The sequence below is a fragment of the Carcharodon carcharias genome, chromosome 19 (genome assembly GCF_017639515.1).
Source record: "Carcharodon carcharias isolate sCarCar2 chromosome 19, sCarCar2.pri, whole genome shotgun sequence".
NCBI lineage: Eukaryota > Metazoa > Chordata > Chondrichthyes > Lamniformes > Lamnidae > Carcharodon > Carcharodon carcharias.
Window position 1 is genome coordinate 23,621,959 of NC_054485.1, and position 23,062 is coordinate 23,645,020.

General features: G+C 42.4%; 1 protein-coding gene across 2 annotated transcripts in view; it reads left to right on the forward strand.

The window, feature by feature from the left end:
• Nucleotides 1-23,062, forward strand: part of LOC121291524 — a 32,639-nt gene that overhangs the window by 2,064 nt on the left and 7,513 nt on the right. Inside the window, exons 1-3 of one of the 2 annotated variants that reach the window (XM_041212838.1) lie at nucleotides 15,897-16,001; nucleotides 16,925-17,096; nucleotides 20,522-20,585. In XM_041212838.1, coding sequence (XP_041068772.1) covers nucleotides 15,989-16,001; nucleotides 16,925-17,096; nucleotides 20,522-20,585 — 249 coding nt within the window. In that variant the 5' untranslated portion in view covers nucleotides 15,897-15,988. Of the gene's footprint in view, nucleotides 1-15,896; nucleotides 16,002-16,924; nucleotides 17,097-20,521; nucleotides 20,586-23,062 lie in introns of those variants that run through there. The other variant, XM_041212839.1, reaches the window with a different exon arrangement.

The following is a 23,062-nucleotide window of genomic DNA, read 5'->3' on the forward strand; positions in this document are numbered from 1 at the left end:
CAGCTTCCACTTTCAGATAATTTTTAATTAAGATACTTCATGTTTTACCTGGTGAAGTTCCTGTGAGGCTTTAGTGAGCAAGTTTGTGGTACTCATAGAATGATATAGCACAGGAGGAGGTAATTGAAAGAGCTATCCAAATAGTCCCATTTGCCCAGCTTCTTTCCCCAAGGTCCTGCAAATTTGTTGACTTCAATATTTATCCTTACCCACAATACTTGTAAATATACTTCATGTGTATATTTACTGAATAAGTATCCAACATAATTCAGTAACAAAGGACATAAAGCAGTCAGGATGTTCAAAAATACCTAGTAATCTGTGCTTTTGTCATAATTTTAATAACACCCAAGGAAAAATTTCACCTGCATGTGCCCTGTGAATGAGACTATTTAAATTTTGTCCCATCTGGATTTCCAGTTAGCCACATGTAGTTATTGGCAAGTTTGGGCCATGTTACAAGGGGATACAGAATCTCCTTTCAAATACCACCCCTTAAAGTGATTTTTTATAGCAAAAATTAAATATTGAAAGAAAAAAACAATTTTACTGTTAGTGATTGAAGGAAACTCTGTTTATGCTTCCCCTAATCTCCCTGGTGACCAGATGAAACATAAAAAAAAAGCAGTTGGCCTTTTGGCCCTTCGAACCTACTCTGCCATTCAATAAGGTCATGGTCGATCTTCTCCCTCAATTCCATCTTCCCACGCTATCCCCACATCCCTTCATTCCCTTTATACCACAAAATCTATCACTGTCTGTCATGAATATAGTCATCAACTGAGCATCCACAGCTCTCTGGGGTAGAGAATTCCAAAGATTCACAACGCTTTGAATGAAGAAATGTCTGACTAGTTCAGTCCTAAATGGCTGACCTCTTATTTGGAGGCTGTGACATCCAGTTCTAGACCCCCAGCCAAGGTAAACATTCTCCAAACATTTACCCTGTCAAGTTCATAGGAATTTTTTTTTTATTCATTTACAGGATGAGGGTGTCACTGGCTAGGCCAGTATTTACTGCCCATCCCTAATTGCCCTTGAGAAAGTGATTGTGAGCTGCCTTCTTGAACCACGGCAGTCCATATAGTGCAGGTACACCCACAGTGCTGTTAGGGAGGGAATTCCAGGATTTTGACCCAGTGACAGTGAAGGAACGGCGATATATTTCGAGTCAGGATGGTGAGTGGTTTGGAGGGGAACTTCCAGATGGTGGTGTTCCCATGCAGTTGCTGCCCTTGTCCTTCTAGATGATAGTGGTCATGGGTTTGGAAGGTGCTGTCTAAGGTGCTTTGGTGAGTTCCTGCAATGCATCTTTTAAATGGTACTGCTGCCACTATTCTTCAGTGGTGGAGAGAGTGAATGTTTGTGGATGTGGTGCCAATCAAGTGGGCTGTTTTGTCCTGGATGGTGTCGAACTTCTTGAGTGTTGTTGGAGCTGCACTCATCCCAGCAAATGGCAAGTATTTAATCACACTCCTGACTTGTGCCTTGTAGATGATGGTCAGGCTTTGGGGAGTCAGGAGTATCTTGCCACAAGATTCCTAGCCTCTGATCTGCTCTTGTAGCCGCAGTATTTATATAGCTAGTCCCGTTCAGTTTCCGCTCAATGTTAACCCCAGGATGTTGATAGTGGGAGATTTAGCGATGGTAATGCCATTTAAAGTCAAGGGGTGATAGTTAGATTCTCTCTTGTTGGATATGGTCATTGCCTGGCACTTATGTGGCATGAATGTTACTTGCTACTGGTCAACCCAAACTTGGATATTATCCAGATCTTGCTGCATTTGGACATGGACTGCTTCAGTATCTGAGGAGTAGTGGATGGTGCTGAACATTGTGCAATCATCAACTTACATCCCAGTTCTGACCTTATGAGGAAGGAAGGTCATTGATGAAGCAGCTGAAGATGGTTGGGCCTAGGACACTACCCTGAGGAATACCTGCAGTGATGTCCTGGAACTGAGATGATGATCTCCAAAAACCAAAACCACCATCTGTGCTAGCTATGAATCCAACCAGCGGAATGTTCCCCTCTGATTCCCATTGACTCCAGTTTTGCTCTTGATCCAAGGGCTCCAGTGTTCTTGATGCCACACTCGGTTAAATGCTGCCTTGATGTCAAGGGTAGTAACTCTCACCTCATCTCTGGATTTCAACTCTTTTGTCCATCTTTGAACCAAGGCTGTAATGAGGTCAGAAGTTGAGCAGAAGTAGGCCATTCAGCTTGTCGAACTTGCTCCGTCATTCAATACAATCATGGCTGATCATCTACTTCAATGTTTTTTTCCCACACGGTCCCCATATTCCTTTGTCATTGATATTTAGAAATATGTCAATCTCTGCTTTAAGCATACTCATTGACTGAGCTTCCACAGTTCTCTGCGGTAGAAAATTCCAAAGATTCACACTCCACTGAGTAAAAGAATTTCTCCTCATCTAGGTCCTAAGTGACTTTCTCCTTATTTTGAAATTATGTCCCCTGGTTTTAGACTCCCCAACCAGGGGAAACATCTTACCTGCATCTATTCTGTCTATCCCTTCAAGTATTTTCTGGGTTTCAATGAGATCACCTCTCGTACTTTGAAACCCTAGGGGACACAGGCTCAGTTTTCTCAATCTCTTGTCATAGGACAGTCCTGCCATCCTGGGAACAAGTCTGGTGAACCTTTGTTGCACTCCCTCTGTGGTTACAATATCCGTCCTAAGGTAAGGGGACTAAAACTGCACACTATATTCCAGGTCTAACCAAGGTTCTATACAATTGAAGCAAGACTTCACTACTCCTCATAACACTTAATAAGTATTTGGATGTGCAGTTGTGATGCCATGGCATACAAGGCTATGGGCCTGGTGCTCGAAACTGGGATTAGAATAGTTAGGTGCTTGTTTGACTGGCGCAGACTCAATGGGCCGCAGGACCTTTCTCTGCGCTGACTCTATGACCACTCCTGTACCCAAATCCTCTTGCGATAAAGGCTAGCATACCATTAGCCTTCCTAATTGCTTTCTGCGCCTGCATGCTAGCTTTTATTGACTTATTGACAAGGACATCCAGGTCCCTTTGTACATCTAAACTTTTTAATCTCTCCCAATTTTAAGAAATACTCTGCACGTCTGTTCCTCATAACAAATTTTCCACATTGTATTCCATCTGCCATGTTGTTGCCTGCTCACTAAATGAATGCAAATCTACTTGAAGCCACTTCATATCTTCCTCAAAACACACATTCCCACCTAGCTTTGTGTCATCCGCAAACTTGGAAATAATACATTTGGTCCCTACATCCAAATCATTGATATATATTGTGAACAGCTGTGGTCCAAGTGTTGATCCTTGCGGTACCCCACTAGTCACAGCCTGCCAATGTGAGAATGACCTGTTTACTCCTACTCTGCTTTCTGCCTGTTAATCAATCATTAATCCATGCCAGTATATTACCTCCTATCCCATGTGCTTTAACTTTGTTAACAAACCTCCTGTGGGGGACTTTATCAAAAGCTTTCTGAAAATCCAAGCACACAACATCCTCCAACTCCCCTTTATCAATTCTGTTAGTAACATCCTCAAAGACCTCTAACAGGTTTGTCAAACATGATTTTCCATTCATAAATCCATGTTGACTGTGCACAATCAGATTATTATCAAAGTGTCCGTTTATGACAAATTCCAGCATTTTCCCTACTACAGATGTAAGGCTAAAAGTTCTGTAGTTCTCTGTTTTCTCTCTCTCCTTTCTTAAATAGTGGGGTGACATTTGCTACCTTCCATACTGTAGGAACCATTCCGGAATCTATAGAATTTTGGAAGATGATCACCAATGCATCCACTATCTCCATTGCTATCTCTTTTAACACTCTGGGATGTAGAATATCAGGTCCCAGGGACTTATCAACCTTCAGTCCCATTAATTTCTTGAATACAACCTTCTTACTAATTTCCTTTAATTCCTCATTCTCCCCATTCCCTTGGATCTCTAATTCTGGGAGAGTTATTGTATCTTCCTCAGTGAAGACGGACACAATGTAATCATTTAGCTTCTCTATTTCCCCATTATAAATTCTGGTGACTCTTTTTGTAATGGACCCACATTTGTCTTAGCCAAATGTTTCCTTGTTATATACTTATAGAAGCTTTTACAGTCTATTTTTATATTTTTTGTTAGTTTATATTCATATGCTGCTCCCTTTTGTTATCAGTTTCTTGGTCCTCCTTTGCTGCATTCTAAAATGCTCCCAATCCTCGGGTTTACTATTATTTCTGGCAATTTCATAGGCCTTTTTTAAATCTTATTCAATTCTTAACCACCTCTGTTAGCCAGGTTGACTGATTTTTTTTGGGGGGGGGTTTTGTGCCTTGAAGGAATGTATAATTACTGTAAACTATGTAATAATTCTTTAAAGATTATACATTGCCTGTGTATCATTATACCTTTTAATGTATTTTACCAATCCACCTCAGCCAATTTGCCCCTCATACCTTCATAATTTCCTTTGTTCAAATTTAATACCCTGGCTTAAGATTGAACTATCTCACTTTCAAAAATAATGTAAAATTCTATGATATTATGGTCACTCATCCCTAAAGGTTCTTTTCTAACAAGATTATTAATTAGCCCTTTCTTATTACATAATATTAGATCTAAAATAGCCTGGTCTCTAGTCAGTTCCTCAACATACTGCTCTAGAAAACCATCCCTAACACACTGCAGAAATTCATCCTCCACAATATTAGTGATCATTAGATTTACCCAGTCTATATTCAGATTGAAGTCACCCATGATTACTGTATTACCCATGCTACATGCTTCTCTAATGTCCTGATCAATACCATGCCCCACACTACCACTACTGTTTGGCCTATAAACAACTCCTACCAATGTTTGTTGCCCTTTGCTGTTTCTTAGCTCCACCCAAACAGATTCCGCATTTTGTTCTTCCGATTTGAGATCCCTTCTTACTAATGAACTGATCCCATCCCTTATTATCAGTGCAACACCACATCCTTTTCCTTTTTGCCTGTCCTTCCTAAAGTTCGAATATCCTTGAATATTCGGTTCCCAGTCTTGGTCATCCTGTAGCCATGTTTCCATAATGGCAATTAGATCATACCCATTTACATCTATTTGTGCCTGTGAATCATCTACCTTATTGCAAATGCCATGTGCATTCAGGTTGAGTGCCCTTAACTTTGTCTTTTTAACATTATTCCACATTCTAAGACAAGTTGATGCTTGCCTTCGTTTCACCTGCCTTCTAATTTTGCTTGCTGCTTTTCTACTTCCTGTTACTAGTTTTACTTCCTTCCAATTTGAGGTACCCCTCAGGATCCTGTAGCCCTTAGGTTCCCTTCCTCCTAACAAGCTAGTTTAAACCCTCCCCAACAGCAGTAGCAAATCTCCCTGCGAGGATATTAGTCCTGGTCCAGTTCCTCTGACATGTCCTCCTTCTTCCTTAACCGAGGTTTTCCACCCACGGTCGTTGACAGGGCCCTCAACCATGTCCGGCCCATCTCCCGCGCATCCGCCCTCACGCCTTCTCCTCCCTCCCAGAAACATGATAGGGTCCCCCTTGTCCTCACTTATCACCCCACCAGCCTCCGCATTCAAAGGATCATCCTCCGCCATTTCCGCCAACTCCAGCATGATGCCACCACCAAACACATCTTCCCTTCACCCCCCTTATCGGCATTCCGTAGGGATCGCTCCCTCCGGGACACCCTGGTCCACTCCTCCATCACCCCCTACTCCTCAACCCCCTCCTATGGCACCACCCCATGCCCATGCAAAAGATGCAACACCTGCCCCTTCACTTCCTCTCTCCTCACCATCCAAGGACCCAAACACTCCTTTCAAGTGAAGCAGCATTTCATTTGCATTTCCCCCAACTTAGTCTACTGCATTCGTTGCTCCCAATGTGGTCTCCTCTACATTGGAGAGACCAAACGTAAACTGGGCGACCGCTTTGCAGAACACCTGCGGTCTGTCCGCAAGAATGACCCAAACCTCCCTGTCGCTTGCCATTTTAACACTCCACCCTGCTCTCTTGCCCACATGTCTGTCCTTGGCTTGCTGCATTGTTCCAGTGAAGCCCAACGCAAACTGGAGGAACAACACCTCATCTTCCGACTAGGCACTTTACAGCCATCCGGACTGAATATTGAATTCAACAACTTTAGGTCGTGAGCTCCCTCCCCCATCCCCACCCCCTTTCTGTTTCCCCCTTCCCTTTTTTTTTCCAATAAATTATAAAGATTTTCCTCTTCCCACCTACATAAAAAAAATATATAAAAAAAAACCCCACTAGAGCTATACCTTGAGTGCCCTACCATCCATTCTTAATTAGCACATTCGTTTAGATAATATCACCAACTTTAACTTTAACACCCATGTGTTCTATTGTACTATTGTCGTTGACATCTTTTGACGATTTGCTTCTATCACTGCTTGTTTGTCCCTACAACCACACCCCCCCCTCCACCTCTCTGTCTCTCTATCTCTCCGCCCCCCACACACACACCTTAAACCAGCTTATATTTCAACTCTTTCTTGGACTCGAACTCAAGTTCTGTCGAAGGGTCATGAGGACTCGAAACGTCAACTCTTTTCTTCTCCGCTGATGCTGCCAGACCTGCTGAGTTTTTCCAGGTAATTCTGTTTTTGTTTTCCTTTTAAGGTGTAACCTATCCAACTTTTACAGGTCCCACCTGTCCCAGAACTGGTCCCAATTCCTCAGAAGTCTGACGTCCTCAATTATTATGCTTAACAATTTCATATGATTTAATTAGATTCCCTCTCATTCTTCTAAATTATAGGAAATATAAACCTAATCTACTTGTTCTCTCCTTATAGGACAATGTTCTCAACCCAGAAATCAATCTAGTGAACCTTTATTGCACTCCCTCTAAGGGAAGTATAGCCTTCCTTCTGTAAGGAGAACAAAACTGTAAACAGTTCACCAGGTGTGGGCTTATCAAGGCCCTATATAATTGTAGTAAGATTTCTTATACTCCAATTCCTTTGTAATAAATGCACCTAATCGCTTGCTGTAGCTGCATGTTAACTGTGAGTTGTGTGTGTTAAAGTCCCTCTGAATATGACAGTTACAGTTTCTGGCCATTGAAAAAATATTCTGCTTTTCTATTTTTTTCTACCAAAGTGGATAACTTCAAATATTATATTCCATCTGCCATGGTTTTGCTCACTTTATATTCTTTTGCAGCCTCTTTGCATCCTCATCACAGCTTAAATAGATGCTAGGCACAAAAAGAAACTTTTAACTCACTGCAAAGTAAGAATAAGAGATTTCTCGCACTGAAATAAAAACAGGAAAAGAAAGAATGAAGTGTATGCATTTATGTGACACCTTACCACATCATCCAACATTGATGAGAACACACCTAGAGTACTGCGTACAGTTTTGGTTCCTTATTTAAGGAAGAATATACTTGCATTAGAAGCAGTTTAAAAAAAAGTTAACTAGGTTGATTCCTGGGATGAAGGGATTGTTTTATGAGGAAAGGGTGAACAAGTTGGGCTTATACCGGAGTTTAGAAGAATAAGAGGTGATCTTATTGAAATGTTTAAGATTCCAAGGGGGCTTGACTGGGTAGATACTATGAGGATGTTTCATCTCATGGGGGAACCTAGAATTAGGGATCTCCCATTTAAGACAGAGATGAGGAATTTATTCTCCCAGAGGGACGTAAATCTTTAGAATTTTCTACCTCAGAGAACTTTGGAGGTTGAGTCATTGAATATACTTAAAGCTGTGATAGACATATTCTTGAACTATAAAGGAGTCAAGGGTCCCAGAGGCTAGCAGGAAATGGAGTTGAGGCTGCAATAAGATCAGTCTTATTGAATGATGGGACACGGCAGGGGCCATGTGGCCTACTCATCCTCCTATTTCCTATATTCTCAACATATAGTTATACAGCACAAAAACAGGCCCTTCGGCCCATTGTGTCCATGTCAGCCATCAAGAGCCAGTCCTGTGAGAACTTTTTGAACTTGCCTTCGCACTAGGCTACATATTTCCTTCACTGAGTATGAGGCCATCTCCTTACAGGGCTTTGAACATGATTAATAATATGATTAATAGTTCTGATGACAGGTCATTGAACTGAAGTGTCAACTCTTTATTGCTCTCTCCACAGATGCTGCCTGGCCTGCTGAGTGTTTCCAGTGTGCTCTGCCATTAAGTAAGCAGTTTGCTTCTGTACCAATGTTGTCCAATACATTAACTACTAATCACATGTGGCTAATTACATATATGATCAGTCAACAAAAATAGGTAATAGACAACATTGGCAGGCATTTAGTCTTAATGCTTATTTGTACAGCATATGCAGGTGAACTTTAACCTTTTTGGGCATTTTTTGCTAAGACAAAAAAGCATAGTGTGTTTTTAGATCACTGTGATTGTTTTACTCCCTTTGCTGATGAAAGGAGCTAGACATTTGTTAAGTGTACACATGTGAAGTACATTGGCTTGTATTGTGTGCAAGACATTTTCTATCAACATTTGAGTACCTGTTTAAAATGGCATCACTATTGCCTCACCCTGTGGTTTGTCAGAAATCTCCAGCAGTCAACACTTCTGTGCATAGTAGTACCAACATAAACGATGTATCTGTGGCTTTTTAACCTGATCTCTGAAAAACAAAAGAACCCCAAGTCTCTGCTAAAGGGTCGAATCAAAAGATTAACTCACTCTCTTTTACATGAATGCTGAATATAAAGAGAGAGATAGGCAAGATTACCTTTCTTACAATTTGGAGTAAAATTGTGTGTTTTTGGGGCATTTAATTAGAAATTGCAAAGACAGCAAGTCTTCCTGCAATGTCCACTAAGTGGCTAACTTAATGCCCACAGGAACTTTTCCCCCATATCAGAATCAAAAAGGAGCATGTGAAAATATTTAATTATCAGCTTAATTAGCATTGAATAAATAGTGATATGATACTGAATAAGCATTACAACACCAACAACTTACACGTACATTGCGCCCATAACTTATCAAGGTGTCCTGGAAGTACTTTTCAAAGAAGGTGGAAGGAACGGATGCTGAGCAGCAACTGGAAAAAAGTTGGGGATGTGAATGAAGGCATTAGAAGAGAAAGGATCTGAAAACATATTGGAAAATGGCAGAATGACTTAGCAAGAGAATTCCAGATTATGAGGCATGATGGCTATAGGCTCTATCTTCAATGGAAAGAGTGGAGCATGCGCTAGATTTGGGAACATAGAGGGATCCAAGCTGGGACATGGGGCTGTTCTAGTTGTGACAAAATAATACAAGAAAGACAGACTTACATTTAGACAGCATTATTAGAACCTCAGGATGTCCCAAAGTGCTTTACAACCAATTAAATGCTTTTGAGGTGTAGTCACTGTTGTAATGTAGGAAATGTAACAACCGATTTATATATAGCAAGGTCCCACAAACAGTAATGAGATGAGCTGAAAATCTGTTTTTTGTAAAGATATTTGAGGAATAAATATTGGTCAGAACACCAGGAAGAACTGCCCTGCTCTTCTTTGAATAATGTTATGAGATCTTTTACATCCACCTAAGAGGTCAGTTTGGGCTAAATGACTCATTTAAAAGACATTACCTTTGGCAGTGCAGCAACTCCCTCAGAACTGCAGTGGGAGGGACCACCGAGATTTTGTGTCCAAGTCCCTGGAGTGGAATTTGAATCCTACAACTCTGAAACAGATACCTCCATTATCCACATTTGTGATCATCAGTCTGACTTCCAGTTGGGCAAAGGCTTGCACATCACATTGTCTCACTCAGCCACACCAGCACCAATGAAGCACACAGTACAAGGAGGATTCAATTCAGTCTGCCTTCATTCCCATAACAAGGGCATTGCTTTGCCACTTCTCTTGAGGGAGATCCCTCCACTGACTCAATTTAACATCCACTTGTTGGTTTATCTCATCTGACCCATTTCCTTCAACCATGTTAACGCACCCCATGATCTTCACTTCACCTTGTTTCCCAACAACAATAAAAATACCGTTCACCATATGACCTTGGCTTCACAGCTGGTTAATTCACTCAGTGCTTTCATTCCCCAGATATTACTCTCTGATCAATGGTTCCCCAGTTCCATGAAGATAAAAGTAGCTTTTACTGAAAGTGTAAATGGCCTTACTTGAGGAGAAGGAGTGATACAATTTTCAAGTATGCAGCCTCTTATGCTTCAGCTTGTAAAGTGAAAACTGCCATCACACTTGCAAACATTCTTTTTGCTGAAGTCACATTATCTGAAGGAACTTTATAGGTATGTTCTCTCTGCAAGCAGGATATATAGAGTTGAGTACCTATTTAGTCCCTTAAATAGTGTCAAAAGAAGCCAACTTTGCACATCTTCCAGAAGCGAACGAAGTACTGCAAGGAATACTGGTTGTCAGCTTGGCTCAGCCACATCACTGAGTCAGAAAATTGCAGGCTCAACTCTCACCAAAATGCACAGCCTAAATCAACAGCCAATGTACATTCCTTTCGTGCCTTTAATGCTGTAAAAGATCCTAAGGTGCTTCACAGGAGCATGATCAAAATTTGACATAAGCCACATAGATGGTGTTAGAAAAGATGACCAAAAGCTTGGTCAAAGAAGTAGGCTGTAAGGAGCGTCTTGAAAGAGGAGAGAGAGATAGAGAGGATTACGGAGGATTCCAGAACTTAGGCAACTGAAGGCATGGCCACCAATGGTAGATTAAAATCGGACTTGCTCAAGAGGCCAGATTTGGAGGAATGCGGATATCTCAAAGGAGTGTAGGGCTGGCAGAGCTAGCAGAAATAAGGAGGGATGAGGCCACCAAGTGATTTGAAAACAAGAATGAGAATTTTAAAATTGAGGTGTTGCTGACTGGGACCCAATGTAAATCACCAAACACAGGGATGACATGTGAATGAGATATAGGTGCAAGCTAGGATATGAGCAAACTAGTATGACATTCCAATGTAGTGTAGGGTTGTGATTCACTGTTGGAGATACAATAATTACTATATGATCTCTTTTAGGTGTAGGTTGAGGAATTAATATCAGCCAGGACACTGGGAAGAACCTCCGTTCTCTTCTTCAAAACCATGCCATTAGATACCCATAAGGGCAGGCAGAGCCTTGGTTCATCAATTATTTACAACACAGAAGTAGATCATTCTAACTTCTTCTTGAATGCATCTGGGCTATTTGTTTCAACTACTCTCAGTGGTAGTGAGTTTCACATCCTAATCACTCTTGGGTAAAGAGGTTTGTCCTGAATTCCTTATTGAATTTATTGGTGATTACCTATTTTTTTCATGTCTGCAAGTGGAAATATCTTTTCTAATATGTACCTCATTATTATTTCTCCTATTACTTTTGGACCGCAGTAATTGTTATGTAGGGAAATGTGGTAGTCAATTTACACATAATGACATTCCACAAAACAGTTAGCATGTTTTAGTTAGATTACACAACCTGTATACAGTGAGTCAACCAGTATCTGAAAGTGAGGAGACAGATTTTAGGTGATTGACAAAAGAACCAGAGAAGGAAATGAGGAGAATTTTTTTTTATATAGTGAGTTGTCGTGATCTAGAATGCACTGTCTGAAATGGTGATGGACGTAGATTCAACTGGAACTATCAGAAGACAATTGGCTAAATACTTGAAGGGAAAAAAAATTGCATGGCTATCAGGAAACAGCAACAGAGTGGGATTAATTGGCTAACAAAGAGGGTGGCATGTATTGGTGCATGAAGAGGGTTAAAACATCAAAAATGCCTGGTATCAGGAAGCAGTGTCCCGCTGCTCCACAGGAGAGAGAAGAGCTCCAACTCACAGGAAGTGTTACCCCCAACACAAGGGTATACAGGCAGAGGATCACCATTTTGGACATGGCTGAGGAGGCTCAGAGTTTCTTGGCAGGTCATTGCTGACATCTGCAGGTTCCTAGAACAAGACCTCCTTCCCAGTGGACCAGGTAGGCACGAGCTGCCAGTGGCAGTTGAGGTCACCACAGCCCTGAATTTTGTCGCCCCCTTCCAGGGATTTGCTGGTGACAACTGTAGTATCTCTCAATCTGCTGCCCACAAGTATACCTCCCAGGTGGCTGTTTGCCAGAACCATCATCTACACCCACTTTTGCTGCTGATAAGGTCAGTCAGAAAGAGAGGATCCTTGGGTTTTCTGCAATGGATGGTACAGGAGGCCTTGGACTGCACACGTGACAACCAATGCACCCTCAGATTAAGTACAGTATTCAAGACTAGGATTGATAGATTTTGATGGGTAAGAACCTCAAGGATTTTGGAACAATGGCAAGTAAATGGAGTGGAGGTACAAATCAACCAAAATCTAATAGATTGCCAGAGCAGTTGTGAGTAGCTGAGTAACTTCCTCCTGTTCCTAATGGCACTATAACCTCCTGTCACGTCAACGCAGGGTCACTTGGGTGAGGTACTGAAAGGTATCCGGATATAACACTGGTGTAACTTGGCTCCTTTTCAGGAAACTAAGCATACTAGTATTGAAACCAGAAATCTAACAACATTCATAATAATTTGTTTGTATTTAACAAGGTTGAATGTGATTTTTAAAGAAACCTCAAGACATGCCGTGTGTAAACAGAATGCATAATTTTATTCGCTCATGAGTTACTCATTCTAGATCCCTTATGTTTTAAAGTTCTAAATCTTTCTAGGTTACAATGATTAAAATGGATAGGGTATATTTGAAAGGCATGTAGAACTCAAACTCAGAGGCAGACTTCTTTCCTAACTTCAGTCATGGGATGTGAGCAAGGTCAGCACTTATTGCCCTTGACTGTCATCTTGAACTACTGCAGCCCATGTACAGTAGGTACACCCACAGTACTATAGGATAGAAATTTCCAGTATTCTGATCCAGCGACAACAAAGCACCAGCAATATTTTTCCAAGTCAGTGTGTGACTTGGAGGGGAACTTGGAACCAGTGGCATACCCATGCAACTGCTGAACTTGCCCTTCTGGGCCCAGGAAGAAAAATCAGTTATCAACAGGTCCAGTTTTCAATGGAGTTGGAACTGATCCAGTTGAGCTACTCCCAGTTGAATTATTTTCAGTTAACTCGTCACAACTGGAACAAGCTTGACTAGTTTGTCTAGTTAAATTTACTACCCTAGGTGCCAACTCTTCTGAAAAGGAGCACATTGATCGTGGGACCAGGTAGGAGTGGGGTGTTGGTAACCATGAAAGCAGGGAGTGGGGATTTGGTATGTGTGATCATTGAGAGGGATGGGGCTCTTTTATTTGAGACCAGGTTGAGTCCCTCTCTTGGCCGACTCACTCAATTACATTGCCACTAAAACTCACCTTGGCAATTCCCAGGTATGCAATTGTCTGGGTTGATAATTAATTGTTTGGGTCTGTCTGCTCATTGGATTGATTGTGTCTGTTTGACTAGTCTAACTCATTCTTTGCCATCAAACAATCAACAATTTACATCAACAATTTCCAGTTCCCTGGCCCCAACCGCTTCCTCTTCACCATGGACGTCCAATCCCTCTACAACTCCATCCCCCACCAGGATGGTCTGAGGGCCCTTAGCTTCTTCCTTGAACAGAGGCCCGAACAATCCCCATCCACCACTACTCTCCTCCGTCTGGCTGAACTTGTTCTCACACTAAACAATTTCTCCTTCAACTCCTCTCACTTCTTCCAAATAAAAGCTGTGGCTATGGGTACCCGCATGGGCCCCAGCTATGCCTGTCTCTTTATGGGGTATGTGGAATATTCCTTGTTCCAGTCCTACTCCGGCCCCCTTCCACAACTCTTTCTCCGGTACATCGATGATTACTTCGGTGCTGCTTCATGCTCTCGTCGGGACTTGGAAAAATTTATTAATTTTGCTTCCAATCTCCACCCCTCCATCATTTTCACGTGGTCCATCTCTGACACTTCCCTTCCCTTCCTTGACCTCTGTGTCTCAATCTCTGGTGATAGACTGTCCACCAATATCCATTACAAACCCACCGACTCCCACAGCTACCTCGACTACAGCTCCTCACACCCTGCTTCCTGTAAGGACTCCATCCCATTCTCTCAGTTCCTTCGCCTCCGTCGCATCTGTTCTGATGATGCTACCTTCAAAAACAGTTCCTCTGACATGTCCTCCTTCTTCCTTAACCGAGGTTTTCCACCCACGGTCGTTGACAGGGCCCTCAACCGTGTCCGGCCCATCTCCCGTGCATCCGCCCTCACGCCTTCTCCTCCCTCCCAGAAACATGATAGGGTCCCCCTTGTCCTCACTTATCACCCCACCAGCCTCCGCATTCAAAGGATCATCCTCCGCTATTTCCGCCAACTCCAGCATGATGCCACCAGCAAACACATCTTCCCTTCACCCCCCCCCACCGGTGGTATTCCATAGGCATCATTCCCTCCGGGACACCCTGGTCCACTCCTCCATCACCCCCTACTCCAACCCCCACGTATAGCACCTCCCCATGCCCATGCAAAAGATGCAACACCTGCCCCTTCACTTCCTCTCTCCTCACCGTCCAAGGGCCCAAACAATCCTTTCAAGTGAAGCAGCATTTCACTTGCATTTCCCCCAACTTAGTCTACTGCATTCGTTGCTCCCAATGTGGTCTCTACATTGGAGAGACCAAACGTAAACTGGGCGACCGCTTTGCAGAACACCTGCGGTCTGTCCGCAAGAATGACCCAAACCTCCCTGTCGCTTGCCATTTTAACACTCTACCCTGCTCTCTTGCCCACATGTCTGTCCTTGGCTTGCTGCATTGTTCCAGTGAAGCCCAACGCAAACTGGAGGAACAACACCTCATCTTCTGACTAGGCACTTTACAGCCTTCTGGACTGAATATTGAGTTCAATAACTTTAAGTCTTGACCTCCCTCCTCCATCCCCACCCCCTTTCTGTTTCCCCCTTCCTTTTGTTTTTTCCAATAAATTATATAGATTTTTCTTTTCCCACCTATTTCCATTATTTTTAAATATTTTTAAATCTTTTATGCTCCCCCCACCCCCACTAGAGCTATACCTTGAGTGCCCTACCATCCATTCTTAATTAGCACATTCGTTTAGATAATATCACCAACTTTAACACCTATGTGTTCTTTTGTTCTGTTGTTTGTGACATCTTTTGATGATCTGCTTCTATCACTGCTTGTTTGTCCCTACAACCACACCAACCCCCTCCACTTCTCTCTCTCCCCCCCCACCCAAACCCCCCCCCACCCCACACACACCTTAAACCAGCTTATATTTCACCCCTTTCTTGGACTCACTCAAGTTCTGTCGAAGGGTCATGAGGACTCGAAACATCAAATCTTTTCTTCTCCACCGATGCTGCCAGACCTGCTGAGTTTTTCCAGGTAATTCTGGTTTTGCTTTGCCACCTCTGTTTGGTGTAGATTTCCCTATATGGACCAATATAAGCAATCTTGCCAAATCAGCAGAAACTCTAGAGGGGGGAGAGAATAAATGGGTTCTGAGATAGTAAAGCAAAATATAGGGGCCAGACTGAGTTTTAATACAAGTTTTGTGTGTCTGGTTTTAAAGGAGAGGAATAGGATTAATGATCATGTCAGAGTTGCTGGAAATCTAATTAAAATTCTCGTTTGTCCTTACCCCATGTGGTAAGTGTGTTCTTTTAGACTAACTGAAAGTTAAATTGATATGCCTGTTTATGAATTTTACTGGGATCATTGAGTTCTGTTTTTTTATAAAAACCCCTTTAACTATGTGCCCATGTCTTTAGACACACAAGTGGAGGGAGGAAATGAATTTCTGTTATGGCTTTTTTGTGTTATGTTCTAGAAATTGTCAGAGCCCTCTAGAAAACAGGACTGTCTACTCTAGAAAGAGAAGAATCTGGGCAAACAGAATATGCTTCAATAAGTAACCTGCCGAAGTTTGTTCAAAAATATTGTATTCTGCCTGCCTGCTTTTGTAGACACCCAGTAGGGTGCAGTGATCTATAAAGTATGTGGAGATTGGGTAAGTGTTGGTAAGGTTAGACATGCTCCTCATAATCTTTATATCAATTTAGCTTAAGTTTTTTGAAGCAGTGTTCTGACAGTTTTATATTACAGGGATCCCTCTAGTATACACAGAGGGAGAGTGGGGAGTTGCCAAAAGTGCAGAACCAGTTGGGTTTTGCAATTCTATACGTTTGTTTTTAATCACTCCTTATTCTGAAATGGCCACTTTTGTGTTTGCTGTTTTTACAATGGCAGCTGGCTCTGACTAGTGCTTAACTGACTGTATTAATTTGAATTGGACACTTGCAGATGAGGAAATTCATTATTTCCACCTTCCTTCACTCACTCAGAACGATCCTGCGCTCTGGATTAGGACAGAGGGTGGAAACAAATTGAGCCTGCTTCTGGTTGTCGTCCAGAGATCTTTGCTGGAAAGCATATGGATTTAGCTGTGATGCCCACCAAAGTTAAATAGTCTACCAGTGCCCACAGTATAGGCTCACATATGAAGTATGGGGCACTTACAGAGGTGTAGGTGCTTATATAAATCACTCTGCCTGGTTGGCAGTAATTTATACACTGCAAGAAGTGGAGGGAGTGAATGTTCAAGGTGGTGGATGGACTGCCAATCAAGCCATGGATGTTGTTGAGCAACGTGAGTGTTGTTGCAGCTGCACTCATCCAGGCAAGTGGAAACGATCCAATCACACTCTTGACTTGTCCCTTGTAGGTAATGGTGAGACTTTGGGGAGTCAATTGCTACAGAAGATTCCACCTCTGACCCGCTCTTATAGCCGCAGTACTTATGTGACAAGCAGATTTGAGATCTATGATCAGTGGTACCTACCAGGATTTTGATGGTGGGAGACTCAGTGATGATAATGCCATTTTCTTACATGGAACGCTAATTTATGGAGCTGATACTTTGATTTCTCTTAGGGGTCTCGCATATTTGGACGACACTGCAGCCTGGGTTCTTCATGGCTCCAGCTTCTCAAAGTTTGGCGATTGCCTCTGGTCTGTTGTACTTTCCTCAGTTGTTCTTGGCTGTGTCCATTGTTTTCCTACTGTTACTCATCCTGCTCGTGAGTACCTGCATTTCCTGTTGGAGGTAAGATCTTGAAGTTCTTTTTGGGGACAGTCCACATTAATAGGTCTCTCAAAAATCTATGTGCTTATCTGTATTTGTGTGAGCAGAGGTACATAATTCAGGAAAGGGAGGGGCAAGATTGGGCAACATGATGACACCATATTCAAGGCTATTGAAATAGCCTTCAATATATAAATATTTTAAGAGGACAATTTAAGTGGGGAAAAAGGCTGGTAACCATTAGCAAACAATGGAATCAGAAATTTGTCAACTTTATCTTTTAGGCTTGCCCATGTAAAAATGAATGTGAAATAAAAGAAATGAGGGAAAGGGATGTTTGTTAGCACCTTTTGGGTCCTGTGGAGAAAAGCATTTTACAACTCATACTTTTGAAGTGCAAATACTGTAATGTAAGAAACATAGCAGCCCACAAGCATGTAGCAATATCCTACAAACAACAATGTGATAATGAGCAGATAACCTGATCTTTTTCTTTGTTTGCTGGGAATAATTATTGACCCAAAACACAACGTAGAAATCCCCTACTCTTCTTCACAATAGTGCTATGTCCACCCGAGAGAGCCAAAAGGGCTTCAGTTAAGTCTCATCCAAAAGACAGCGTCTCCTTAACAGATCCAAAAGACAGCGTCTCCTTAACAGATTATGCCATTGCTTTGACGGATGAGTACCCGAGCAAAAAAAGACCAGTTTACAGTCTAAGTTAATGTCATTTCATGTGTAATGTTAGGCCAAGTCTGGATTTCCATAACTGATTGCAATTACTGCATATGAAATCAGTGTTGAAGGAGTGGATGGAAGCATTGGCTTTGCACCACACTTGCTTGTCCTGAAGGCACTTGACTCTATTCTCGTCAAATGTCAAAATCATTTGATGACAGAGACTTCTCCATTTGGGTCTGTCCAAGGTTACTTTTTCCCATGTATTGGGATCCAGCTTGCAAGCTCTCAGGTTGGCTTTCCAATTGTCCTTATATCTAAGTTTGTGATGCCCTGTGGTGTGTGGTTTCCTGTGTTCAGCTGGCTGTAGAGTACTGCTTTTGGTATGTGGAATCCTCCATGTGAACCATGTGACTGACCCAGCGAAGCTGAGCTCAGATGAGCATGCTCTCAATGCTGGTATGCAGCACTTTGCAAGAACCTCGTTGCTGAGGACTTTGTCCTGCAAGCTAATGTTGCGAATCAATCTCAGACAGCATAGAATGTTCCTAGTTGTTTTATGTGATGCCGGTAGGTTGTCCAAACTTCGCATCCATAAAGAAGTAATGTAAGAACAACTGTCTTTGTTCTGAGACAAACTGCAAGCTCTTTCCAAAGTCTGAGTGAGCATCTCCAATAGAGCAGCATCCCCTCAGTACTGCACTGGAATGACAATTGAGATTTTGTGCTCAAATTTCTGGAGAGGGACTTGAACCCACAAACTTCTAACTCAGAGGCAAGGGTGCTATCTACCACTGAGTTACAGCTTTGTGCAGGGTTGTTGATGGCTGTGGAACTGAACTGGGAGAAAAACTTGATCCTTCCTGTACTCAAACTCAACCCTCCTGGAAACCTTTCCATGTTTAGATCTCTAGACCTGATGGGTAAGCAACTGAGTCCCACTCAAATTGGCACAACAGGCAGCCTTTGGCCCCAAACTCACTCCAGCCCCAAGCATTGCCACAAGATGGCTCGCTGCTTTTTCCTGCTGGCAGCTTCGCTGTGCAGGCAGATGAGTCTTGGCACCACGCCAATTGTCCAACTATAACTTCTAAATTCAATCTAAACTGTGCATGGCCAGTCTCACAGTGTCTGGCAGGAATCCTGAGAATTTACATTGAATTACCTTCGATGTACAACATAGAAGTCAGCTTCAGAATTACCTGGAAAAACTCAGCAGGTCTGGCAGCATCGGCGGAGAAGTAAAGAGTTGACGTTTCGAGTCCTCATGACCCTTCGACAGAACTCAAGTTCTGTCGAAGGGTCATGAGGACCCGAAACGTCAACTCTTTTCTTCTCCGCCGATGCTGCCAGACCTGCTGAGTTTTTCCAGGTAATTCTGTTTTTGTTTTGGATTTCCAGCATCTGCAGTTTTTTTGTTTTTATAGAAATCAGCCTTTTGGTCTAACTGGTCCATGGTGTTTGAGCCACACGAGCCTCCTTCCAACCTCCTTCATTTCACCCTAACAGCATATTCTTCCATTCCTTTCATATTTATGCATTTATCTAGTTTCCTCTTAAAAGCCTCTAGGCTATTCACCTCAATATCATAGCGACTGCCATATTCTAACCACTTTCTGGATAGAGAGGTTTTTCCTAAATTCCTTACAGGATTTATGGCCCCTAATTTAGGATCCTCCTTCAAGTGGAAACACGTACACCATGTCCACCCTGTCATATCCTTTCAAAATTGTGAAGATCTCTATCAGGTCACTCCTCAGTCCTTTTTCTAGAGAAAAGCGTCACCCAGTTTGTTCAATTTTTCTTGATGGTCGTTACTTATCAGTCCTGGTATCAACCTAGTAACTCTTTCTTGCACCTTCTCCTATTATTTTTATAACATGGACACCAGAACTGATCACAGTACTCTTCATTTTACACCAACAGCTGTCACATTTGTAGCATTGATACTTGTGTCAGAACCTACTGGGCTCTCAGATGTCACTGGATTCCTGTGTGTGCAGGATTTTACCTGCAGAGTGCGTCTCACCTCCCTCGATAGATATGAGCTCCACAGGTTGATGGGGGAGAGGGACGGAAACTGGCTGTAAATGGCTAGTAATTGAGTATAAAGAGGTGTGGGGAGTGTCTGGTCTACACTAGCAACTACCCACAAGAGGGGTTTGCTGTATGGAAAACTGTGTTCCATCATCCCCTAAAGCAGCACATCATGGATGAGGTTTCCAGTGCTGATTGGGTGTATTCCTGGAGGTTTTAGCACATGACCTCTGCCTACTTCAACCACCCCATCCCCCACATTCTCTGCTACTGGATGCCCCAGATGTCTATTCCCATGATCCTCCAATTTCCCATAGCCAATCAGAAAGCAAACCAACTCTTCATTACCAATAGGATGATATTTAACTGTCAGACATACAGACATTTTTTCATTCCATCTCCAATATATTTTATAAATTGAAAATCACAAGAAATTGTTTTTTTAATACCCCATTGATTTTTTTCTCCCAGGATTTTGTTTGCAACAGTGTTCTAGAGATTAACCTTTAATTCCTGGAGACCCCAGGACAATCCTGGAGGATTGGCAATCCTAACTGGGGCCTCAAGTAAAAGATCAGTTGGGCTTGTAGCTCCCAATAGCTCCCGGTTGGTGGGTAACAGTGAATTGAGCCCCACACACAGTGCACTGGCCTGCCACTAAAGATTGCAGCTTAATGGTGGTGCTGCCACTTTGTACTAACACAGCATCCACTCTTTTTTTTGCTTACTAGCCTTCCTGAAAGAATAAGAAAAGGAATTAGAAGTCGTGAAGGACAACATAAAGCGGTGTCTATGGTGAGTAAAACACACTTCAAGCACGCATGCCCAGTGCAATTCCATTCAGACCTTTGATTCAGTAGATTATCTGGGGTTGAGAAAGAAAGGACTTGCATTCATATAGCATCTTTCATAATTCCAGGGTGTCCCAAACTGTTCTATAGTCAACAAAGTAGTTTTGAAGTATCATTAGGAAACACAGCAACCAAACAAACAGGAAGCAATGAACAGATAATTTGTGGTTAAGAGAGATCCCTTGGCTGAGGCACCAGGGAAAATTCCTTTGCTCATCTCCGAATAGTGTTGGGGATCTTTTGCAATCACCCAAGAGCAGACAGGACCTCCATTTAACACTTCATCAAAAATATGGCACTTTCAAATTTCCTGCATTCCCTTGGTGCTATAGTGGAAGTATCAGACTAGATTATGTGCTCAAGTCTCTGGAGTCATAGGGTCAGATTTTTGCTACCAAGGTAGGTAACTAGGGTCTGGAGATTTCCCAACTCAACAGACCCACCTTGGTTGAAAAAGCCCCAATTGACCCACTTTCACTCTGGGGAGGCAGGATCGAATTGGGCCTGCCAATCTCAGAATTAGATCCTAGATGACCATGGAGGCAGCCAAGTGCGGAGGCAGCCAAGTGCTGAGGCAGGCTGGTTAGAAAGCCTGACTCAGTTCTCTGGAACTTTGTTCCAGATGTTTTAGAAGCCATAGGCCCTATGGCACTCACCAATAACACCCCTTCATCTCCCCCACCCACCCCCAAAAACCCCGTCATATTCTCATGCCATCTCAATAGCCAGTCACCCAATGTCCACCATGAGCAGACCGCAGTTTCTGATGAAGAGTCATACGGACTCGAAACATTAGCTGTGTTCCTCTCCATAGATGCTGTCAGACCTGCTGAGTTTTTCCAGCTATTTTTGTTTTCGTTGGAGATACAGGTCTCACACACACACAAGCTTGATAGTGGGAAAAAAAACTGCCATTCATGAAACCCATTCAAAATGTTTAAATCTCCAAGTGGTTAATCTTTTATAAAAGCAAACTTTTATTCAGACCCCACGTCAAAGACAGCTAATCCTTTAATAGTCTCTTTAAACTGTCAGTCAAACTGTGAACTTAGAACCCCGTGCTAAAATAATTGTAGCTTTTGAAACTGTTTAGCATTCATAATGACATAATAGTAGCCTTTAGAGAAATGTCAACAAAGAACTCTATTGAAATTGCATGACCAGATGGTAATGCATTTTTTCTAACCTACACCTGATGGCCTGATGTCAATCAAAGCAGCCAAGCAGAGGTTTTTTAACTCTAAGATAAAAGCAAAATACTGCGGATATATTTTTCTTTTCCCACCTATTTCCATTATTTTTAAATGTATTTCCATCCATTGTTTCATCTCCACCTTTAAGCCTATTTCGATCCCTTCTCCCCCTCACCCCAACCCCACTAGGGCTATCTGTCACTTGCTTGTCCTGCTTTCTATCCTTTATGTCACCATCAGCACATTCCTTAGATAATATCACCACCGTCAACACCTCTTTGTCCTTTTGTCTATGACATCTTTGGCAATCTCTTCTTTGCCTCCACCTATCACTGGCCCTCTATCCAGCTCTAGCTGTCCCATCCTCCTCCACCAGCTTATATTTCACCTAATTTCTATATTTCCTCAGTTCTGATGAAGAGTCATATGGACTCGAAACGTTAACTGTGATCCTCTCCGCAGATGCTGTCAGACCTGCTGAGCTTTTCCAGCTATTTTTTATTTTTGTTAGAGGTTTTTTAACATTCACTAACAGCTTCAGCCTGTTTTTCATGTTTCAAGAGCCAGGGATTTAAAAATTATCAGATAATGATTCTTAACCAGACATCATCCTCCCACCAAGAGTGTTTACATCTACTCCATTAACCCGTGACTCCCACATTGCTGGTTAAGGCCCTTGCAATAGCCAAAATGAGGTCTGTTTGAACTCAGCACTGAGTTCAAATGGCTGTGCTGAGTTCAGGGTTCTCCACCTGTGTGAATTGCACCCTACCCTCTTTCTCCTCCTGGTAAAAATTGGGTCTGTTAGAAATGAGGGCAGGACTTCCACATCTGGGTCCCACCTGCCATTTTTAAAGGCCCACAGATTCTTCCCTGTGTGAAAATCTAGCCCATAGACCCAGACATAATGACACAGAGGAGGCCATTTGGATCTTTGAATCTATACTGTCTCTCTGTAGAGCAATCCTGTTAGTCTCATTACCATGCTCTATTCCTGTAGCACTGCAAGTTTATTTCTCTTGAGTGCCCATCTAATTTCCTTTTGAAATTGATCATCTCTGCTTCCGCCACCCTCATTACCATTTGCTGTGTAAAATGGTTCTTCCTCACATCTGCCTATATCTCTTTCCCAAACTTTTAGTATGTCCCTAGTTCTTGTACCATCAACCAATAAGAACAGCTTTTTTTTGTCCACCTTATCTAAACCTGTCACAATCATGTACAACTC